Raw genomic sequence first — 18903 nt, 5'->3', positions numbered from 1 at the left:
TTGGCTCTCAAGTGTTTGTAGCTCCGGCCATGTGTTGGACCTGTTATGAGTTTTATCAAACACAGTACAACTGATGACTGGAGCTACGAAGCTAAAGATCTCGAGGAAAAAATGGTGCATCACAAAGGAGCTCATGATGAATGTTGTTGAGTGATTCTGTTGATTTTTGTCATCTGATGGTGTCGAGACGTCTTTGTCTGTCTGTCTGTGTGTACACGTGTGTGTGTGTGTGTGTATGTGTGCGCGCGCACTCTGGCCTTTAGAGTCCGGAGTGCTTAAGGGGGGGGGGGGGGGGTATTTGTCAAACTTGTTTGAAAAGGGTAACTTAAAAAAAACGAAAATACAAGGGTGAGGATTTGGATACAAAATGGCAGTTCTGGGATTCTCCAAATTCTAAATTGGTGGGAGCGTCTTGACCTTTTTTATTAACGGCTGAACTGCCTCTAATTTCGGCTGTGCACAGCTAAATTGAATTGGATCTCATGATTTGCTGCACTAATGAAGACTCACCCGCACTTCAGGCTAATTCAGCCAAACTTAACGATGAACTCGGCAGAATTGCTGTAGTAAGCTGAGGGTTTAAGTCCTCGTATTTCCCCTGCAACACGGACAGAAAAGAGGCGGTAAATTGATAATTTTTTGTTTTGATGTAGCCGAGGATGAAGTTGCAATTGTAGCATTTTGTCTACAGCGTGGATATGAAGGAGTGGTAACGGTATGATTCTAATTTGGCTCATAAACATTTTGGTTCAGTTCGATGTCTCATACTTCAATTTTTCTTTAAAAACAAAAACTCATTTTTTAATTTGAGTTTTTCAGTCTCCTGTACTTATAGGTACCTTGGTGCCCCTGCTGCTCCCAAAACAATGTTCAGCCCAATGTTCAAGTGAGTTGCATCATTTTTGGACTTCAATTGTAATAACCTAAAACCAGACTCCATGTTTTGGATGTCTATTAATTTCCCTCCTTCACTGTCCCGTGATTTCCTTTTCATACCATTAGAATAAAACTCGGTTCACTATCGGATGGTACCAGAAGGAAAAAAAAAAGTCATTCTTGCATTGTTTGTTTTCTTTCCTCACAAAATGCATAAGAGAGGCACAAGGTATTTCATCGACTTGTGTTGATCACTCTGTCCTCGACTGTTGTAACTTGGAAATACATGCAGGGGTTATAAAATTAAATAAATTGATTTGGAATTTACGCAGCCTGGTGTTATGTATTTTATTGTTGACTCGAATACATAATGTGGTCTCTTAGCCTTGACCACTAGCGTACGTCTACGTCAGCACTGAACTCACTCTCTGTGTGTGTGGAAGGGATTTCCTATTTGATGACATCTTGCTTTTCTTCTATGGAGAACATACATTTAATGCAAGTCACTTTGGAGGAAAAAAAGCTGCCAAACGGCTGTAATGTTTAGGACTATCAACTTGGTCCTGCGTAATTATGTAATCTTGTGGCCTTATGTTTTAAAGGGACCCTGTGTCAAAATCTAATCTGAAAATACTTAAATTCATATTTTACTTTGAATGAGTAACATTTAGGACTATCAATCATATATACACAATATAAATAATTGGCAGCATTTCACTCCTAACAATACATTCAATTGTACACCGCAGAGCCGTATAAAGAGAGTCTCGTCAATGAAAGTTCAAAATGCTTGATTGTCACGTGACTCAGAGTTCCAGGAAGTACTTGCTGGACAATTTGAAAGCATAGAAATCGGTAAAACCGAGAGACAGAACTGCGATTTCTGGTAATTAGTGGGCGACAAATTGATTGATTTACAATATTCATATGGAACAACAACAAAAATGTTCTCGTTGCGGCAGCTAAAAAATAAACTCATTTTTGAGAACGTTGCAACATAGAAACCCTCAGGCTGACACTTGACCTTGAGCTATTCCTTCATAACGTTTTACTTCACTCACTCTGCCGTTCTGCAGCTCTCCACCAATCGGTAACCTCAGAATTTAACGTCCCGCCCCTCTGCAACGCACTGCACTCCCATTAGCCAATAGTCTTTTAGTAAGAGCGTGACCTCACGGCCACAAAACACTTCCTCGTTTCCTCTGACACACAAATTGACCGACAGGTCTTTCAGCCAATCATTTCTTGGGGTCATAGTCTGTCATCCAATCATAACGCGTCTTAAGAAAATAGGCGGAGCCCTAGCGTCGCTCACTACTTCTTCTTTGGTGCTACCGTATTTAACTTCCGGCTGCATCGTCCTCTGGAAATCACAACGTGAGTAGCTACCGTTAGCGCTGTGTTTTACGTAATAAGAGGATTAGCTGGAAATATATTAACATATTAGCTGTTTTTTAGAAGTTGAAATCTCACAAAGTGATCTTTGTTTCTCTATACCGGGAGTAACCGTTTGTTTTAAGCCTGCCAGTTGCTGGTTGGAAGCTAGCTAGCTTAGCTAACTTTTTCATGCAGGCATGTAGGTGAGACAGGTTTCATTCAAAACATTAGTGACATCTTGTAAAGAAAGCACTGCCTAGCAGGAACCAGAAACCCAGTTCCGCCACACGACGTTATGCTCTATTATCATTAGCCGGTCTTTCTTACCTGCTGCTGCTCTAACTTCATATGAATGAACATGATCTGTGCGAAAGGTTAAAGGGGCACTCCACCTATTGTAAAGGTGCACGTGAAGATTAGTTTACACCTTATGGGCTGTATTACTCCGCCTGAGGCCTGTGACACAGTACGTTTAATGCCTTCTTTAACACTGAGGGAAGCTGTCAAACGTCTGAGAAAATAACCCCCAATGATGTCATCAGGGTGTGTTGTGTTCTTGTTAAACGAGTTACCGAAATTACCAGTTTCTGACTTGAAAATAGCGTTCACTAAAACATTAGGTGTCTCTGACAGCTCGTATATAACCGACCCGGTGTTTAAATAATGTTAAAGCTGCCCAAAAACGCAGGTATTGTCCCCTTTAATCAGTTGTTTAAGGTAATTAAACCAACAACTAATGGATGATGATGCTTTACTGTCAGTGCACTGTGTTTTCAACGTGAGATGTCAGGGAACCTATGCAACCCACCAAGAAGCAACTTGAGAAACGAGCACCCGATTATCTTAATCATACAAAATCCAAATGTAAACATTGCCAAAAATACATCTACTTATTGATTATTTGTTCTGCAACTGCTGCACCGCAAGTCCTTATCTGATCGGGGATCTGGGCGTGAACACTGCATCGGTGATTAAAATGTTTTCCATTACAAATTGCACAAGTGGAGTTTGAAAGACAAGTATGGAAAGCCTAATGAAATTGGGTTGTTTTATGTGTATTTTGAGAGGATATCTCGCTCTCTGCTTCTCAGATTTCTTTCCTTAAAATCTGCCTTTTGCGAGTCCCCCATCTTCACAACTTTACATGTTGGATTGCTCTACGTATTTTGAATATCTGGCCTGCCTGCATCAATAAACTATTATCGATTAGTTATAGTGTGGCAGTAACCTACATCTTAACAGCTCTTAGTATGCTAGCTGATCTTATGTTACTTATCCCCTGTGTTGATGCACCTGCTCAGACTCAATGGTTCTAACAGCCAAATACTCTCTCCAGTCTCTCACCCTCTCTCCTGCTTTATCCCCTAACTTCTCTCTGCCAGAATGGGCAGTGTTTTGGCTGCCAGCTCCCCCAACCCCCCGCCCCCTTCCTCCGGCAATGCCGCCGCCGCCCCCTCCCCCGGGTTGACGGTGCCGCCAGGCTTCGGGATGCCCCCAGTTCTACCCCCCATTGGGGCAGCCTCGGGACAGGAGGAGGAGGCGGACTCCCCCTTACCTAACCCCGGTGCATTCGACGAGTGCCATCGCAAGTGCAAAGGTGACTGCCTGGTGATAATTGAAGACAGCCATGAGAAGCGTGGTGTCACCTCTTAAGCCTCGACTCAAATAAGAATCCACTAAATGATTTATAACCTGGTTTTATCTTAATTTTGTGTCTATTCTGCACTTTCTTTTGTCCTCAGAGGTTTTCCCCATGCAGATGGAGGGCGTCAGGCTATTCGTCAACAAGGGCCTTAGCAACCACTTCCAGGTCAGCTAAGTTTCTTTTTACATAAACACTGGAACAGTTTCTCACTAGCTGCTAAACAAAATGCAGCCTACGTCTCAGAAGTAGATTTTAGTCTGAACTTGATGTGCGTTAAACTCAGGCTTCTCCGGTCACTGAGAATTTAGCAAATTCTACTTTATATCAGACCAAAGGAAATGAACTGCGAATGGTTAAAGGGCACATTTTTTGAGTTGTGTTCCTGTTGTGAACTCTCTTTAAGGTGAATCACACTGTGCTGCTGAGCACCACGGGAGACTCCACCTACAGGTTCGGCGCCACATACGTCGGAACGAAGCAGATGGGTCCGGCAGAGGTACGCTGAAGTAACGTCGCAGTGAATCTCCTCTGAAAGTTGATTTATTTATATATATATATATATTTCTTTATTCATGACCCGTAACACAAATGCTGCTTCAGTTTTTTCCTGTCATGGTTGGAGACATGGACAACAGTGGCAGCCTCAACGCCCAGATCATCCACCAGGTCGCCAGCAGAGTACGATCCAAACTAGCATTCCAGGTAAAGCTTCCCCCCTTCAGAACCTTTTTATGCAATGTTCAGAGTTCTGCTCTGGAAATATATGAGAATTAGCACATATTTAAAAATAAAATGTAAAAAAAACTGAAATACCAAAAGTAAATCAAGAGGTCAAAACTCCATCGACAGTTTATAGAACATCTCTATTGTTTGGACCAAAGCGGTGCAGCGTGTGGCCTTGATCAGGGCCATCATCATCATCGATGGGTGACCCTGATGAAGGCCACACGCCCAAACAACCCTACATGCACCTCAGAAGTAGGTGAGGTTGTGGCTCGACTCTTTCACAAATAATAATTGTCTTAATGTAAGTAATCAACCGGTGAAGTTTCACGGTGATCGATGTTACGTCTTCTTTTAAAGGCTGATAACCAGCCGATGTGTCGTTGTCCCGTCAGTCTGACCGTGCTGTTAACTTTGTCGCACTCCGTCACCTCCTCAGACACAACAAAACAAGTTTGTGAACTGGCAAGGCGACGCTGAGATCAAGGGAGAAGATTTTACTGCGACCGTTACTCTCGGAAACCCCGACGTCCTCGTCGGCTCCGGTGGGTCTCCGCTCACCATCCTGTCCTCCAAACACTAAACTCACTTTATATCCTTTTTTTATTTTATTCAATGTTTCTAATTTAACCAAAAGACAGACTTGTTGTGAACTCGGACACCTCGTGCTCACTGCTGTCCGTCCCCCCTGTCAGGTATCGTCGTCACACACTACCTCCAGTCCATAACGCCGGCTCTGGCTCTGGGAGGGGAGCTGGTTTACCACCGCAGGCCGGGAGAGGAGGGCACCGTGGTGTCTTTAGTCGGCAGATACACGGGTGAGACGCAGATGCAAGTCTGTGACGCTTTTGTTTGGTGTCGTTTGGCTTCAACCAGTATTGACTTGGCCTCCTCCCTCTGTGCAGGCAGCAACTACATCGCCACGTTGACGCTCGGCTCGGCGGGAGCTCATGCTTCATACTATCACAAAGCCAACGAGCAGGTAACTCGGACAGTTTGCAGCTTTTGATTGTAAGAACAGGTTAGGATTTATAGTTCCCTGAACGTTACGAAGCGAGTCGTCCCGTCAGAACTAAACGCAGCACCAGACTGAATGTTGCCGTTTCTGCTGAAGACGTTGTTCTCGGAGCTGCTTCCCTCAGGATCTAACCGTCCGCTGCTCTTCAACAGCTGCAGCTCGGCGTGGAGTACGAGGCGAGCACCCGCATGCAGGACACCAGCGTGTCGTTCGGCTACCAGCTAGATGTGCCTAAAGCTAATTTGCTGTTTAAAGGTACGGTGCGCTCTCTGAAACACAAATATGATCATCACCATGGCATTCATCCTGCATTTTTTTAGCAGCTATTGTTTGTCATAGATGACAGAGGAAAATCCACAAAGTTGTCACCTGTTAAACTGTAGATTTGATGTTTAACACCGCAGCTAAATTATAGAACTGTTCCTTCGGAGCCATTAGTGTTTTGGCATTAAACCGTGAAATGTCATGCAAACTACATTTATTCCGAAATTGATTTCAAGCTGACGGTTTTCAAAGAGGCGAAAATTAACCTAATAATAATATATCACCATTTATTAGTAGATTTTATATTTTGTTTAATTATTCTAAATCTGCAATGTAACTAAAGCTATCAAATGAATGCTATGTAGTAAAAAGTACAGCATGTACCTCGGAGTAGAAGTATAAAGTAGCATGAAATGGAAATAAAGTACACATGTACCTCAAAATTGTATTTAAGTACAGTATTTGAATAAATACTACTCCACTTGTGCAGAGAAAATGTGCCTATTTATCGATGTTTCTCACTTTTTATTGAGTACTGCGTAAACGGGGCAGTACACAGGTAAACGTACGTTTTCCCGCACTTTTTTGAATGAAACCTAATATTCCCCCCCCCCCCCCCCCCCCTCCTCCCCCTCCAGGTTCAGTAGACAGTAACTGGGTAGTCGGTGCCACGTTAGAAAAGAAGCTGCTCCCGCTGCCGCTCTCTCTGGTCCTCTGCACCTTCCTCAACCACCAAAAGAACAAGTTCCAGTGCGGCTTTGGCGTCACCATCGGTTAGAGCGACCGAGCGGCGGGTCGCCGGCCCGCAGACCGACCTCACAGAACGGACAGACTCCCCATGGACGAGCAGACTACGCCGTGTACAACGCTGTGTGTGTGTGTGTGTGTGTGTGTGTGTGTGTGTGTGTCCGTCCCATCACTTCTTCAATCCGTCGCTCCGTTCGACCATCATCGCGTTACTGGTTTCAGAAGGTAATAAAGTTAGAGGTATATAAAAATCTAATGCGTTTAATCCTGTAAGAATCGCCGCCTGAATGATCAGAAGCGAAACAAACAATGTGATTGGTCGGGAATTTGTTGACTGTGGACTCGACGCAAACCAGTAGAAACGCATCAAGAGACATTACAGAATTACAGAGCTTTGTTTTCCTCACTGAGTACAGTGCCTGTCGCTCCAGTCTTGAGTTTTATTCTCGTTTTGTTTTTTGTTTTTTTTACTGTAAATCCTGTCTTGGCGTGCGGTGAATGAAATCGTTGTCATTAGTTTGTTTGAAGGGGATTCATTGGTTACAGACCAGTTTACCAGCCAACACTGCATGTAACACAAACCATCACTTGTTTTGTTGCCTTTTTTTATGTTACATACATATGGATCAGTATATATATGACCTGTATATACCTCTTGCAAACTGATAAATGCCATTTCTTACAAAAAAAACAAACCTGCACGTCTTTGGTGGTTTCCTTCAGTCTCTGCTGGAGTGTTGAGTTCATGTGACGAGTGAGAGTCTGTTTACATTTAATAATCATTACCTCAGGAGTTTAAACACCAAAACTGTGTCTGACTGAGAAGTCTGTGTGACCGCTGTCAGCTTTAATATTAGAGATTCAGCGAACTGAACCGGGTACAGGTGCTGTTCAGTCAGCGGTTCTTTTAGATGTTGGCATGAAAACCAGTTTATCAGCGCTTATGGCCCTTTGAATAGGAGTTTTGAAATAATGTGACACAAACTATAGAGCATGTGTTGGATATATGAACATATTTTGATATTAGGATAAAAAAAAATAGGGAAGATTGTTTATTTATATATATATATATATATATATATATATATATATATATATTTAAAAAAAAACTTTATTTATTTAATTTTTTCCATCACTTTAGCACAAAGCGTGTCGGACGGAGACATGACATTGTGTCTTGTGTATTTTAGTGCAGCTTTATGAATTTGTCCTAATATAGAAATGTTCTCTGTATGAATCACTCTGTGAAATAATAATTAGTATTTCATACCAATTAAGACACCAAAACACTGAACTTGTTTCGTCAGATTTTTATTTCGTAAAATATACATTGTGTCAAGTTTAAATAAATATTTGGTGTGTGGAGGCCTTGAGGCTGGTGCAGGCGTCCGTTTACTGGGTGGTCTTGGAGAAAGACTCCCACAGAGCAGCCAGCTGAGCCTGCAGGTCCTGAGCGCTGGCGTCCAGCTTGGCCCTCAGCTCCTCTCCTTTTTGAGCCAGGTTCTGCTGGATCTCCTGGGTTTTCTGGTTCAGCTGGGTCTCGAAGCTCTGGGTCAGGGGGACCATGCTCCTCTGGAACTCCTCCAGGCTCTGCTCCATCTTCTGCTTGAGCTCCTCGGTGTAGGGGACCATCTGGGTCTGCAGCTGGTTCACACGCGTATCCAGCTGCCCCTTCAGCTCCAGACTCTTCTGCAGCAGGACGGCCTTCAGGGCCTCTGGGTCCATGGCCTCGGCGTAGGGGGCCGCGTCCTTCTTCAGCTCCTCCACCTGCTTCTGGAGGTCAGCCACCAGCTCCTCGGCGTAGGGCCTCAGGTTGGCGCTCACGGCGGTCAGATCCTGCTCCAGGCGAGCCTTCAGCTGCTCGGCCTCCTGGGAAAACCGGGTCATGTAGTCCTGGGTCAGAGGAGCCACCTGAGTCCGCAGAGCAACCGTGTACTGATTGACTGTGTCAGCGCTATGAGAGATCATGGTGCTGACGGACACAGAGAAATGAAAGGTTATTCAAATGAAACGCGTAGTATATTTATAACGTCTTTAAGCTTCTTTATTGCGCTTACTTCACTTCCTGTCCCAGCTCAGACTGTCTAATCTGCGACAGGGAGTCCTCGGCGGTGAGTGTCGCTTTAGCGACGTAGTCCCAGAAAGCATCTTTCACCAAATCCAGACTGCTCTTGGGCGGCTCCTGCCACAGGATGTTGGCATTGCAGACTATGGATGAAAGGCGGCTTTAGTAGAAACCCAGACCAGGTGTGGTTCACCTTTTATTTCATAGAAAGAATTCACTCACCAGAGAAAAGTGCGAGAACCACAAGTACCTTCATGATTGAATTTGACTCTGTTGGATAAAGAAAATGAATGCACAATTAAAAAATAGTTTGAAAGTTATACTTTGACACTTAACTTAGCTATGAAGTGTTTTAATGATGCTGAAATATGTTACCTTACAGAGAGGCAGCTTGTCTCTTCTTCACTCTGAGTCCGATGGCTTGTGTTGGGCAGATGTCCGTTCAGACCTTTTATAGCCGTGCTGAAGGGTAAAGTCCTTCTCCGTTTGCCCCGCTGGACAGCTTCTTGTCACTCCAGGTCATAATATGTGTCATCGCCTTATTGGTCTGTGATTCATATTCTCTGGCATCTTGAGTTAATTGTTGGATAAACTTTAATGTTTTTGTTTAGCCACTGTAATCTCAGCAGCTGGTTCCATAAAGTCTGTGTCCTTGTATGAACCAATCGTCACACAAGCTTTCTCAGCTGTGTTCTTCATGAAGTGTCTTAGTTGTCTTTCTTAATGGCTATCTCATCGGTTTGTTTACTTGTGACCGGGCGTCAAGGGTTGATAGTAAATCTGTTGTGTTCACGTCAGTATATACGTAGGCTGATTTGCAACCTTGATGTCTTCCGAGATTAGGATAAGATGACCCTTGACAGAACAAATTATCCAAGAATGTCCAAGCGATGTCCAGACTTTATGCAAATCATCCTTTGAGCAGCCTTGATGTATAACCTGTTTGTGTTTCAGCTCTGTTTCCTTCTTGCAAGAAGAAATGTCCTGTTCAATGATTTCACCAGGTCTCGAGTAATATATTTCCAACAGTAATGGATATTCAAGTTGTAGCAAATACATTTTTTTTTTGAGTATGGCAAAATGAATGTGGCATTAATTGTTTTTGGCATGTTGGGGGCAGGGCCAGGAGCTGATATAATGGCTCCTAATCACCTTCTAGAGTGCTAAAGGAATGTGTCCTAGAACCCGGAAATGAGCTCACTTTTAGCATTTACGGTTCCCTCGTCTCAAAGTCAATATGTTGTATAAATAGGTATTTAGCTATTTAAAACAAGGTTAAGAGATTTTAACGTTTTGTTCTACGATTTAAAATACGTCAGTAGATAACCTTTCTGTGAATCTTTACGTGTCATGTTGCTAACAAGTGGCTAAAAAGACTACGAGACGTCATCTCGACGAACAACTTTAGCATAGTTGGTATGTAGCCTACTGTAACATGAATCATGCTAACTTCCTGTTGGCCTACAAAAGTCCTCCCTGCTAAACTCTAGAAAGTTGGTATGAGGAACGTGTTGGCAAACAGTCACGTTTTTAAACACCCAGCCGATACAGAGCAGCGTTAGCATCCCGCTGGAGTCACGTTTGAGTCAACTTGATGAGTTTGAGTCTACTATTCTCTCTTTTAGCTCTGTTTTTGGTCTCCACTAACTCCTGTGGGATATATCTGTTAACTGTCTGTCTGCTGTTAGAAGGGGAGCAGGTGTTGTACAGTGGGCTTTTAGAGCTTAAATGAAGCTTAAATGAAGGTTGATGACAGCACTGAACCAAAACCGTAAAGTAATGTTGAGGCCTGTAAAATCAAAACCATTGATAATAATGTATTTGGGGAGTTGTAAACAGTGGTTTGCTAAGACACTTCGAGGGACCGGAGTAAAAAAAACATACATTAATTTGTCAAAATCATGTTTCTGTTATGTACTTTTGGTTCTTAATGTATTCCCTCAACAGTGTTGGGACATCTTCAGCTTCATCCACCTCACCTTATAATCGGCTTCATGGTTACTTTGTGCGTCACATGAAAACAGTTGGATGTTCATCAATATTTTCACCTGGAGAAAGACTTTAGCTCCTCTGTGTTATCAGTTTGTCGGGAGGGAATAAAAGGAGACTTAACATTCTTCAGTTGAGATTACCCACAGTTCTTATTACACAACTGGATCAAAGTCCTGTTCCCAATTCACTGACCCATAAAACCTCTGACAACAACAGCCTTTCTATCTAAGCTGAGAGCATTCATGTGGTTAATATTCATGTTTACTCCATAATGGAGTAATCAACAAAAAACAAAACGTATTCACACTGCAACAGAGTAAAATAGGAATAACCTCATCATCATACAATATAATATGACGTAACATAATGATAAGGGTATTATATTGTAAATATGTTTTGCTATAATCTCTCTCTCTCTCTCAGAAAGCGTCACATAAAGACAATACATCAATTATTCAATAAAAATATATATATTTCTTGCTCTGAAATCTTTCTGAGAGACGCTACATGAGGTTTCATCAGACAGTGGTGACGTCGTAGTCCACTGTTACCACTGTTACTGTGATGTGGAAGCAGCAGTGACGGCAGCAGTGACAGCACGGCACTCAGCGGTGACCTTTGCTCCTGCGTTTCCTCTATAGGACTCGGCTGCCTATATATACTCAGCCATGAGCTGTACAGAACACACACACACACACACTCTGTATTCAAGAGCTCACTGACTGGACAGTAAGCATCCACACAGGTGAGACACCGGTAGGACGATGTCGCTTTTCAGGTCATCGTATCAAAAATAACCACAAAGAGCTAATTTTGCGTGTTTCTTCTCAGCCGCAGTCATGAAGGTCCTCGTGGTGCTCGCCCTCGCTGTTTTCACTGGTGAGAAAGTTTTGTAAATTATGTGAAAATCAACATCATTCAAGGTTTTCATTGTGGCAATGGATGCATTTGACTTTCTTCTGTCCGCAGGTTGCAATGCCAACATCGTGTGGCAAAGCCAGCCCGAGAAACAGGTCGACATGATGAAAGATGCATTCTGGGACTACGTGGCCAAGGCAACCGCGACCGCCGAGGACTCCCTGAAGCAGATCAGGCAGTCCGAGCTGGGAAAGGAAGTGAAGTAAGAGTCTCACAGTGATGAAGACGCTTTTACTAAAGCCTTGAACTATTTCAACATAACATTAGACATTCCTGACTATAACATTCATGTTATTGATCATCAGCTTGGAGAGGGTGATGAATCCATAAAGAAGCAAAAAGAGTTTTCCGTGACTGGTTTCTCTTTGTGTCTCTGCAGCACCCTCATCTCCGAGAGCACAGACGCCGTCAACAAGCTCACCGACGCTCTCCGGACTCAGGTGGCTCCTCTGACCCAGGACCTCTTGTCTAAGTTTACCCAGGAGGCCGAGCAGCTGAAGACCCGTCTCGAGAAGGACCTGACTGCCGTGGGAACCAGCCTGCAGCCCTACGCCGAGGAGCTGGTGGCTGACCTCCAGAAGCAGGTGGAGGAGCTGAAGAGGGACGCGGCCCCCTACGCCGAGGCCATGGACCCAGAGGCCCTGAAGGCCGTCCTGCTGCAGAAGAGCCAGGAGCTGAAGGTGCAGCTGGATAAGAGCGTGAACCAGCTGCAGGCCCAGATGGTCCCCTACACCGAGGAGCTCAAGCAGAAGATGGAGCAGAGCCTGGAGGAGTTCCAGAGGAGCATGGTCCCCCTGACCCAGAGCTTCGAGACCCAGCTGAACCAGAAAACCCAGGAGATCCAGCAGAACCTTTCTCAAAGAGGAGAGGAGCTGAGGGCCAAGCTGGACAATGACAGCCAGCTCCTGAAGTGGCAGCTGAACGCTCTGTGGGAGTCTTTCAGTAAGACGACCTAGTAAATGGACTAATATCTCTACTGAGTTTATGGGACAGATGCAAAAGTGCAATACCTCGTTTTCTATGTTTTTATGTGGATGAAAGATACTCAAAAAGGATTGATGTCAATATTTCCTCTATTGTGTTACTGTTCACTGTAAGTTTTCATCTGTAAAACAACAATAAATAGCTTAAATGTATTTTATGTTTTCACTTTCTTTGCATTCATCAGTTCAAAACAGAGCTATAAATCCAGGGATGCAACTATGTCTGTCCACATTTTCTTCGACAAAGACAATCTCACATATATTAAAGCAAGTTTATGTCACTTTTTGAATGAAAAGTTGAATTTATAAGCAGGGAAACACACACTTGCTCAAATCAATACTCTCAGGGGTTTGCAAGCTTTAAATAGATGTCGCTGTGAACTGTAACATCAATGAGTCAGATTGTTGACTTTACAACTCTGCTCTACTTGTGCAATTGTTAAGCTGCTTCTCAGTATTTTCCTGCTGTCTCATCATTGCAGCGTTTTTGGCCGCAGTGGCTGCTGTTCAGCAAATCATCAATCACAGAAAGGCCGAGCAGTAACACAGACAGAGAGCGTGCTGGATGAAAAGTGCATCAAGCAATGAATAGCATTTGCCAAAATAGTTCCAGCCGAGGGGGAAAAACTAAAATCACCAAAAAGAAGTCGAAAAACATCTGGATTAAATATACATATATTAATAATGAATGTTAATAATTTTCCCACTTTAACTTCCTAATGATAATGACAGTACAGTATTACCAAAAACTCTGGAAACAACCAGTGTTGCAAAAGTCTTTCATTTTTAAGCAAATAAAAGCATTGTCAAATTACAAGGGTTACAAGGTTATTTATTGTCAAAGCACAAAAGGGTTGTGCACCAAAACGCCCCAATTTGAGGCGTCAGACAAACAAAACAAACAATATTATATGTGGAGGGTGGGGGGAGGAATTTAGGAGTTCCACAGGCTGAGGAAAGACGCTCCTCTGAAGTCTGGTGGTGCAGCAGCTGTTACTTCACTATCTCTTGCCAGATGTCAGCAGGGTGAACAGGCCGTGGCTGTGGTTGGGTGTTGTCTTTTAATATCCTCTGGGCTCTTTTGCGGGCACCTCTTGTCACCAATACCGCTGATGCTCCGTAGATGGGTACCAATGATGTTCTGCGGGGCCCTCCTGTCCCGTGCCTGTGCACATCCCATCGCAGTTTGTAATGTTTCCACTCAGGATGCTCTCTACTTTGTAAGAGTTTACAAGAACTTGGCACAGGAATTTTCCCGTCTTCATTTTCCTTAAGAAATTTGACCAGGATGGAGATGTGTGATGACCATGTCAGGTGGTCTGTGATGCCGATTCTCAGGAACTTAAAACTGTTCACTACTACAACACAAGCTTGTTTCCTTAATACAACCTTTTTGGCTTGTGACCCGCCAAAATAAAGCAATATCTACTTGTGATTCCTTGTCACTGGTTGGATTTTCTACTTTTATTCAAATCATTATCCAGTAGAAGATTTTGTGTGAGAGGACATTTCTTTCTTCTTCTTTTCTATGCTTCTTTTCATCTCATAACCCCCCCAGGTCAGGATCCACTGCCTGAGTCAACAACATTTAACTTTTACATATTAAAGCACTGAAAGCACTCATACAGTGCCAACGCATCATCTGATGCTTGTCAATGTCATGTCTGTTTGGGCCAAAAGTACATTTCCACACTTACAGACAATAAAGTGTTTCATTGATTACCCCAATCTGTGTGAAAGGTTATAGAAGTTGTATAAATGCTGGCAGCGGTTGTTAAAGCAGACTATGGACCATTTGCAAATAAACTGCACTGCATTTCATTTCAGGAACTGTGTGAAACTGTTAAATTAAACTGTCCCACTGGGGATCCAGAGGCCTTGACCGCATGCAAACTCTGATCAGATATTTTGGGTGTTCCAAATGTTTGACCTGTGCTTGCATGTGTACTTTCATTGTGCGACGTGGAGCCTAAACAACACACTCACACACGCACACACACACACACACAGCAATAAAAGATGACAACAACGCAGTTCATGATGGGAACTTCGGACGCAAGTCATCGATTCCTCCTGGCATTTATTGGATCGCATTAAAGCCACCTGAACTGTATAAATACTGAGTGACAAGCTCAGTCAGTTCCACAGTCACACGGATCTGGATCACTGAGGTAAGTCTCACAGCTTTTCTTAAACAGATCGTTGGTCTTGTAGTTTTTACGAAATGTCTAAAGAGTTTGATTAAAAGAAAAAGTCGTGATGATTCATTGCATCTGTTGTTTTTTTTCAAGTCTTGAAATTAATGTTCAATGGGTGAAAATTTTAGCTTTCTGTAAGAAAACTACTGAGTTTCCCGTAAACCTGAGTTTCATTTTAACCTCTTTATTATATGATATTTCAGCTATCATCATGAGGGTCTTTGCTGTAATCTGTGTGCTGGCTGTCCTATCAGGTGAGTCCAAAATGTCTTCTTAGTGACACTTTTTATTTTGAAAACACAGTCGACAGGCTTCATTTAGTGTGAGTTTGAAAGATTTCAGACTATTTGTACTACTACCAGTACTACTGCTACTACTAATAATAATAGAAAGTATATAATAATATTACAAAGGAAGCAAAAGGAGCTATTACAGTGAATGACAGTCTGAACAGGTGAGCAGTGGGCCGATATGCAGGTCATCCAGTCTAAATATCTCAAATCTGTCTTTGGACTCCTCAGTGTCCATGTAGTCCAAATATGGGTCCCAGACCCAGATCAAGTGGTTTGTCCTTCAGAGGTGAAGAGAAATCCTTAAATGAAATAACACTTATTTATATTTATTCGAAGAAAGTGTTTCATCCGTAGGGTCTCCCGTCTTGTTTTGTTTTCCCACTTCAAAGATTTGTCTGAAGCGAATATCTGAGTTTGTTCATCTCCGTCCAAAACGTACAGGCTGCCATGCCAGACATGTGCCTCAGGACGAGTGGAAGAAGCCCTGGGAGGAAGCGGTCGACAAGATCAACAATTACTTCGCGGACCTGAACTCGAAGGCCGACGAAGTGGTGAAGGACATCAAGAGCTCGGAGATCAGCCGAGAACTGGAGTGAGTTCATTTCACAGCGATGGAAAGCTATCAGAGTGATATATCGGTTTATTTGCACCTTTGACCTTTGTGTGAATATTTGATCCTGTGTGCGATAAATACCCATACCTGCTCTGACGGACTGCTGCAGGTCTTATTTGTCATGTTATGAGTGTTTTAATCTGCACTTTCTCAAGGAAACATTTCAAATCTATTCCAGGACAGTACAAATATCACACTCCACAACTAGATGTAAACCAGGACTTTTTCTCTTGATGGATTATTTTTTGATCGTGGTATTTCTATCTAAAATACCTCTAAACACTGTGACGAGGACCAACCATTATTTATCTGACTTTTTGCCTCCTTGTCTGACCTGTTGGAGTGAGTTGGAAAAACATCAGCTCAATGTTGTTTTCAGACCTCTGCTTGGTTACACAACACACATTATGTCCTCAGCCGAGTGCGAGGAGGTTAATAATCAGCGCGTGTCAGTGTGGCGACACATGTATGGTACAACCTGGTCTCAAGTCCACGTCTCTGACTTCTCATGTGCACTTTTATTGGTTTAGTCCCAGCCACTATTGACTCTTCTCTCCGAATCTTCAGTTAAAATCCAGAGAGTTTTGCATTGATTTATTGGACATGAGTTGGCTCAGTACAAACACAGCTCCTATCTTACCTTTAATAAAGGCCTTTGCTTGCTCTTGACCCCCTTTGGTTCTAAAATATTTCACAAATACCACCAACAAATAATTCTGAACCTCATCCGCCTCGCCCCCTGCCAACAGCACCCTGATCCAGGACAGCATGTCCGAGCTGGCCACGTACAAGGAGGACCTGCTGACCAAGCTGGCACCCTTCACCCAGGACGCTGCAGAGAGCCTGGGCAGAGACCTGCAGAGGCTGACCGACAAACTGGGCGATCACATGAGCGAGGGCCGGGAGCAGATGGAGAAGTACGGCGAGGAGCTGCAGACCATGATGGAGCAGAACGTCGACGACGTCAGTGTCAGGGTCTCGGCCTACACCCGTAAACTGAAGAAGCGCCTCGACAAGGACACGGAGGACATCAAGAGGTGAGCGAGACCCACTGGAGCAGGGAGGCGTTTGCTGGAGGTCGATGGGGAACTCTGTCCAGATAGTTTCTCTAACCTTTACCAGCCAAACTTTAAATCTTTTCATTTCGTAGATGCTTCCCCAAATACTTTGTCCTAATCTATGTTTTGATACTAAATCACGTCTTCTGTGATAAATCTTACAGTGTGTTTGAATCTTTTTCTTCACTCTTCGCCCCAGACGCGTCGCTGCCTTCTTTGAGGAGGTCCAATCCACATCCTCGAACAACATGGAGGACGTGAGGGTGCGTTTGGACCCTTACTTTGCTCAGGTGCGTGACAACGCCCAGGACAAGATCTCCACCCTGAACAATCTGCTGGAGTCGCAGGCGGAGAACATGAAGGATAAGATTCAGACCAGGGCCGAGGACATCAAGGAGCGCTTCGAGAAGACCGCCGAAGACCTGCGATCCACCCTGGACGACAAGTTGGAGGAGCTGAAGAGCTGGTTTCAGCCTTTAGTCTCCCTGTTCACCGATAACATGTGAAACCTGTAATCAGTCTGTTTATCCGTCACTTTCTGCACCAAAACCACCTCCAGAAACGGTTTCATGATTAAAGATCTCTTTGTTTCATCACAAATGTCCAACACAGTCTGTATGTCTCAGTGTCACCGAAGGCCCATCAATAAAAAATGTGTGCAGAAAATCAGTTGTCATCAATAATGACACCAGTTACACACTTGCCTCCATTGTTATAAAAATATGTAGAGAATATGAAATGGTGTCATTACAATAATTTCAAAGATGCTAAAATAATTATAATGATAACATAATATTATTATTAGGACACTGTCACTTGAGACAAAAAAACAACTTGTTCACGTGCTCACACAGTGCACATGTACACCCTGTTTGAAGGTAAACTTGTTTTAATGTACTCCATTTATGTGCATAATTCCAGATCGGGGACATTTTAAATTGCATCTCCACGGCTCTCAACATGGTGACAACAAGGCTCTTCGCTATTGGTGCTAACAGCGCTAACAGTAAAAACTACAGCAAACGTGCTGACAGAGCTAACAGTGTTTACCCTTAGGGGAAACCAGCGGATGGGTGCTAGGCTGCAGCGATGACCAGGTTACCAGCCAGGTGTAACCGCTGTATGAGAGCAGAGTTGTGGCCACAAGCTAGCCAGATGGTGCACGCTCATGTGCACGCTCATGTGCACTAAAAGCATAGACCACTGGCCCTATGTAAAATGTAAAAAAGAATGGCGAAACTCGGAGAACAACACACACACACAGAGAGAGAAGGCCTTCATTCTCCGCTCAGGTAGACATTACTCCATTATATCTTTACACAAACAATAGCTGTTAGCTGCTATATTAAAGCTCTGAATGTTGTTTATTAGTCCATTAAGCCACTATGTGTAGCTTTTGAAGATTTCTTTTTGACTTTGGGGTAAATGCGCTGAACGTCTTGAGAGCCGGACTGTGACTGTGTAGCTCCATGCCCTCTGACTTTTTGTTAAGACTGGACAGTGTTGCTATTTTAGAAGATCAGTTGAGGATTTTGTCTTCTGGGTTTTGGGTCTTCTGTTTGTTATGTTTCAGGTAATTCATTCATGTTTAGTGTTTCCTGTTTCATTGTGATACTCTTCACCTCCTTTGTTAGAGAACATTAATTGTGTGTGATTGTCTGCTCTGCCCTGATTGTTTTCACCTGTCCCTCGTTACAGTCACCTGTCCCTCGTTACAGTCACCTGTCCCTCGTTAGTCACCTGTCCCTCGTTACATCACCTGTCCCTCGTTACCGTCACCTGTCCCTCGTTACCGTCACCTGTCGCTCGCTACCGTCACATGTCGCTCATTACCTTATGGGGCAATTGTGGCGAGCAGAGCGTCCTTCAATCAGAGGGTCTGGGGTTCGATCCCCGGCTCCTCTAATCGCATGTCGATGTGTCCTTGAGCAAGACACTTAATCCCAAAATTGCTAACGTAGCTGTGCCTACGTGTATGAATGTGATAGAATCTGAATTGTAAGTCGCTTTGGATAAAATCGTCTGCTAAATGACTAATGTAATGTACCTTGACCTGTCCCTCGTTGCTGTCACATGTCCCTCGTTATCACCCTCCTTTCCTCATATGTTTAGTCTCTGTGCTCCCTTCTCCTT

The 18903-nt window shown here is 43.5% G+C and overlaps 4 protein-coding genes across 5 annotated transcripts; 3 read left to right on the top strand and 1 right to left on the bottom strand.

The window, feature by feature from the left end:
* The first annotated feature begins 2240 nt into the window (after positions 1-2240).
* On the top strand, positions 2241-7331 carry tomm40l (translocase of outer mitochondrial membrane 40 homolog, like). The gene is made up of 10 exons (XM_079176241.1): positions 2241-2253; positions 3636-3850; positions 3996-4063; positions 4302-4394; positions 4499-4600; positions 5061-5166; positions 5317-5439; positions 5527-5603; positions 5792-5894; positions 6542-7331. Exons 2-10 carry the CDS (start codon positions 3637-3639, stop codon positions 6679-6681), a joined length of 1026 nt encoding a protein of 341 aa, XP_079032367.1. The 5' UTR covers positions 2241-2253; position 3636; the 3' UTR covers positions 6682-7331.
* A 614-nt stretch (positions 7332-7945) lies between these two features.
* LOC306707894 (uncharacterized protein) lies at positions 7946-9152 on the bottom strand. 2 transcript variants are annotated; one of them, XM_079175541.1, is made up of 4 exons: positions 9091-9152; positions 8938-8985; positions 8708-8858; positions 7946-8622 (listed from the first exon to the last, which is right to left on the bottom strand). In XM_079175541.1, the coding sequence occupies exons 2-4, from the start codon at positions 8969-8971 to the stop codon at positions 8043-8045; spliced, it is 765 nt and encodes a 254-aa protein (XP_079031667.1). In that variant the 5' UTR covers positions 8972-8985; positions 9091-9152; the 3' UTR covers positions 7946-8042. The 2 variants fall into 2 exon arrangements, with proteins under 2 accessions (XP_079031667.1, XP_079031668.1); XM_079175542.1 differs by having other exon boundaries at positions 9096-9133.
* Positions 9153-11398: 2246 nt separating this feature from the next.
* On the top strand, positions 11399-12771 carry LOC306708007 (uncharacterized protein). Its single transcript, XM_079175692.1, has 4 exons — positions 11399-11452; positions 11539-11586; positions 11677-11827; positions 12005-12771. Exons 2-4 carry the CDS (start codon positions 11547-11549, stop codon positions 12579-12581), a joined length of 768 nt encoding a protein of 255 aa, XP_079031818.1. The 5' UTR covers positions 11399-11452; positions 11539-11546; the 3' UTR covers positions 12582-12771.
* A 1912-nt stretch (positions 12772-14683) lies between these two features.
* apoea (apolipoprotein Ea) lies at positions 14684-17434 on the top strand. The gene is made up of 5 exons (XM_079175912.1): positions 14684-14779; positions 15010-15060; positions 15541-15691; positions 16462-16749; positions 16970-17434. Exons 2-5 carry the CDS (start codon positions 15018-15020, stop codon positions 17274-17276), a joined length of 789 nt encoding a protein of 262 aa, XP_079032038.1. The 5' UTR covers positions 14684-14779; positions 15010-15017; the 3' UTR covers positions 17277-17434.
* The last annotated feature ends 1469 nt before the right edge of the window (positions 17435-18903 follow it).

The sequence above is a fragment of the Pholis gunnellus genome, assembly GCF_910591455.1.
Source record: "Pholis gunnellus genome assembly, chromosome: 16".
NCBI classification, from domain to species: Eukaryota; Metazoa; Chordata; class Actinopteri; order Perciformes; family Pholidae; genus Pholis; species Pholis gunnellus.
The sequence above is the reverse complement of the archived record's forward strand: the minus strand, read 5'-3'. Positions and strand labels throughout refer to the sequence as shown.

What these genes read in the sequence shown, in the direction of transcription:
- tomm40l (XM_079176241.1), top strand. Translation starts at nt 3,637, where the DNA reads ATGGGCAGTGTTTTGGCTGCCAGCTCCCCCAACCCCCCGCCCCCTTCC. An exon ending in GCCTTAGCAACCACTTCCAG is followed by an intron (nt 4,064 to 4,301) that starts GTCAGCTAAGTT and finishes ACTCTCTTTAAG; the next exon opens with GTGAATCACACTGTGCTGCT. An exon ending in GATCCAAACTAGCATTCCAG is followed by an intron (nt 4,601 to 5,060) that starts GTAAAGCTTCCC and finishes TCACCTCCTCAG; the next exon opens with ACACAACAAAACAAGTTTGT.
- LOC306707894 (XM_079175541.1), bottom strand. Translation starts at nt 8,971, where the DNA reads ATGAAGGTACTTGTGGTTCTCGCACTTTTCTCTG. An exon ending in GGTTCTCGCACTTTTCTCTG is followed by an intron (nt 8,859 to 8,937) that starts GTGAGTGAATTC and finishes TTTCATCCATAG; the next exon opens with TCTGCAATGCCAACATCCTG. An exon ending in GAGCTGGGACAGGAAGTGAA is followed by an intron (nt 8,623 to 8,707) that starts GTAAGCGCAATA and finishes TGTGTCCGTCAG; the next exon opens with CACCATGATCTCTCATAGCG.
- LOC306708007 (XM_079175692.1), top strand. Translation starts at nt 11,547, where the DNA reads ATGAAGGTCCTCGTGGTGCTCGCCCTCGCTGTTTTCACTG. An exon ending in CGCCCTCGCTGTTTTCACTG is followed by an intron (nt 11,587 to 11,676) that starts GTGAGAAAGTTT and finishes TTCTGTCCGCAG; the next exon opens with GTTGCAATGCCAACATCGTG. An exon ending in GAGCTGGGAAAGGAAGTGAA is followed by an intron (nt 11,828 to 12,004) that starts GTAAGAGTCTCA and finishes GTGTCTCTGCAG; the next exon opens with CACCCTCATCTCCGAGAGCA.
- apoea (XM_079175912.1), top strand. Translation starts at nt 15,018, where the DNA reads ATGAGGGTCTTTGCTGTAATCTGTGTGCTGGCTGTCCTATCAG. An exon ending in TGTGCTGGCTGTCCTATCAG is followed by an intron (nt 15,061 to 15,540) that starts GTGAGTCCAAAA and finishes CAAAACGTACAG; the next exon opens with GCTGCCATGCCAGACATGTG. An exon ending in GACACGGAGGACATCAAGAG is followed by an intron (nt 16,750 to 16,969) that starts GTGAGCGAGACC and finishes TCTTCGCCCCAG; the next exon opens with ACGCGTCGCTGCCTTCTTTG.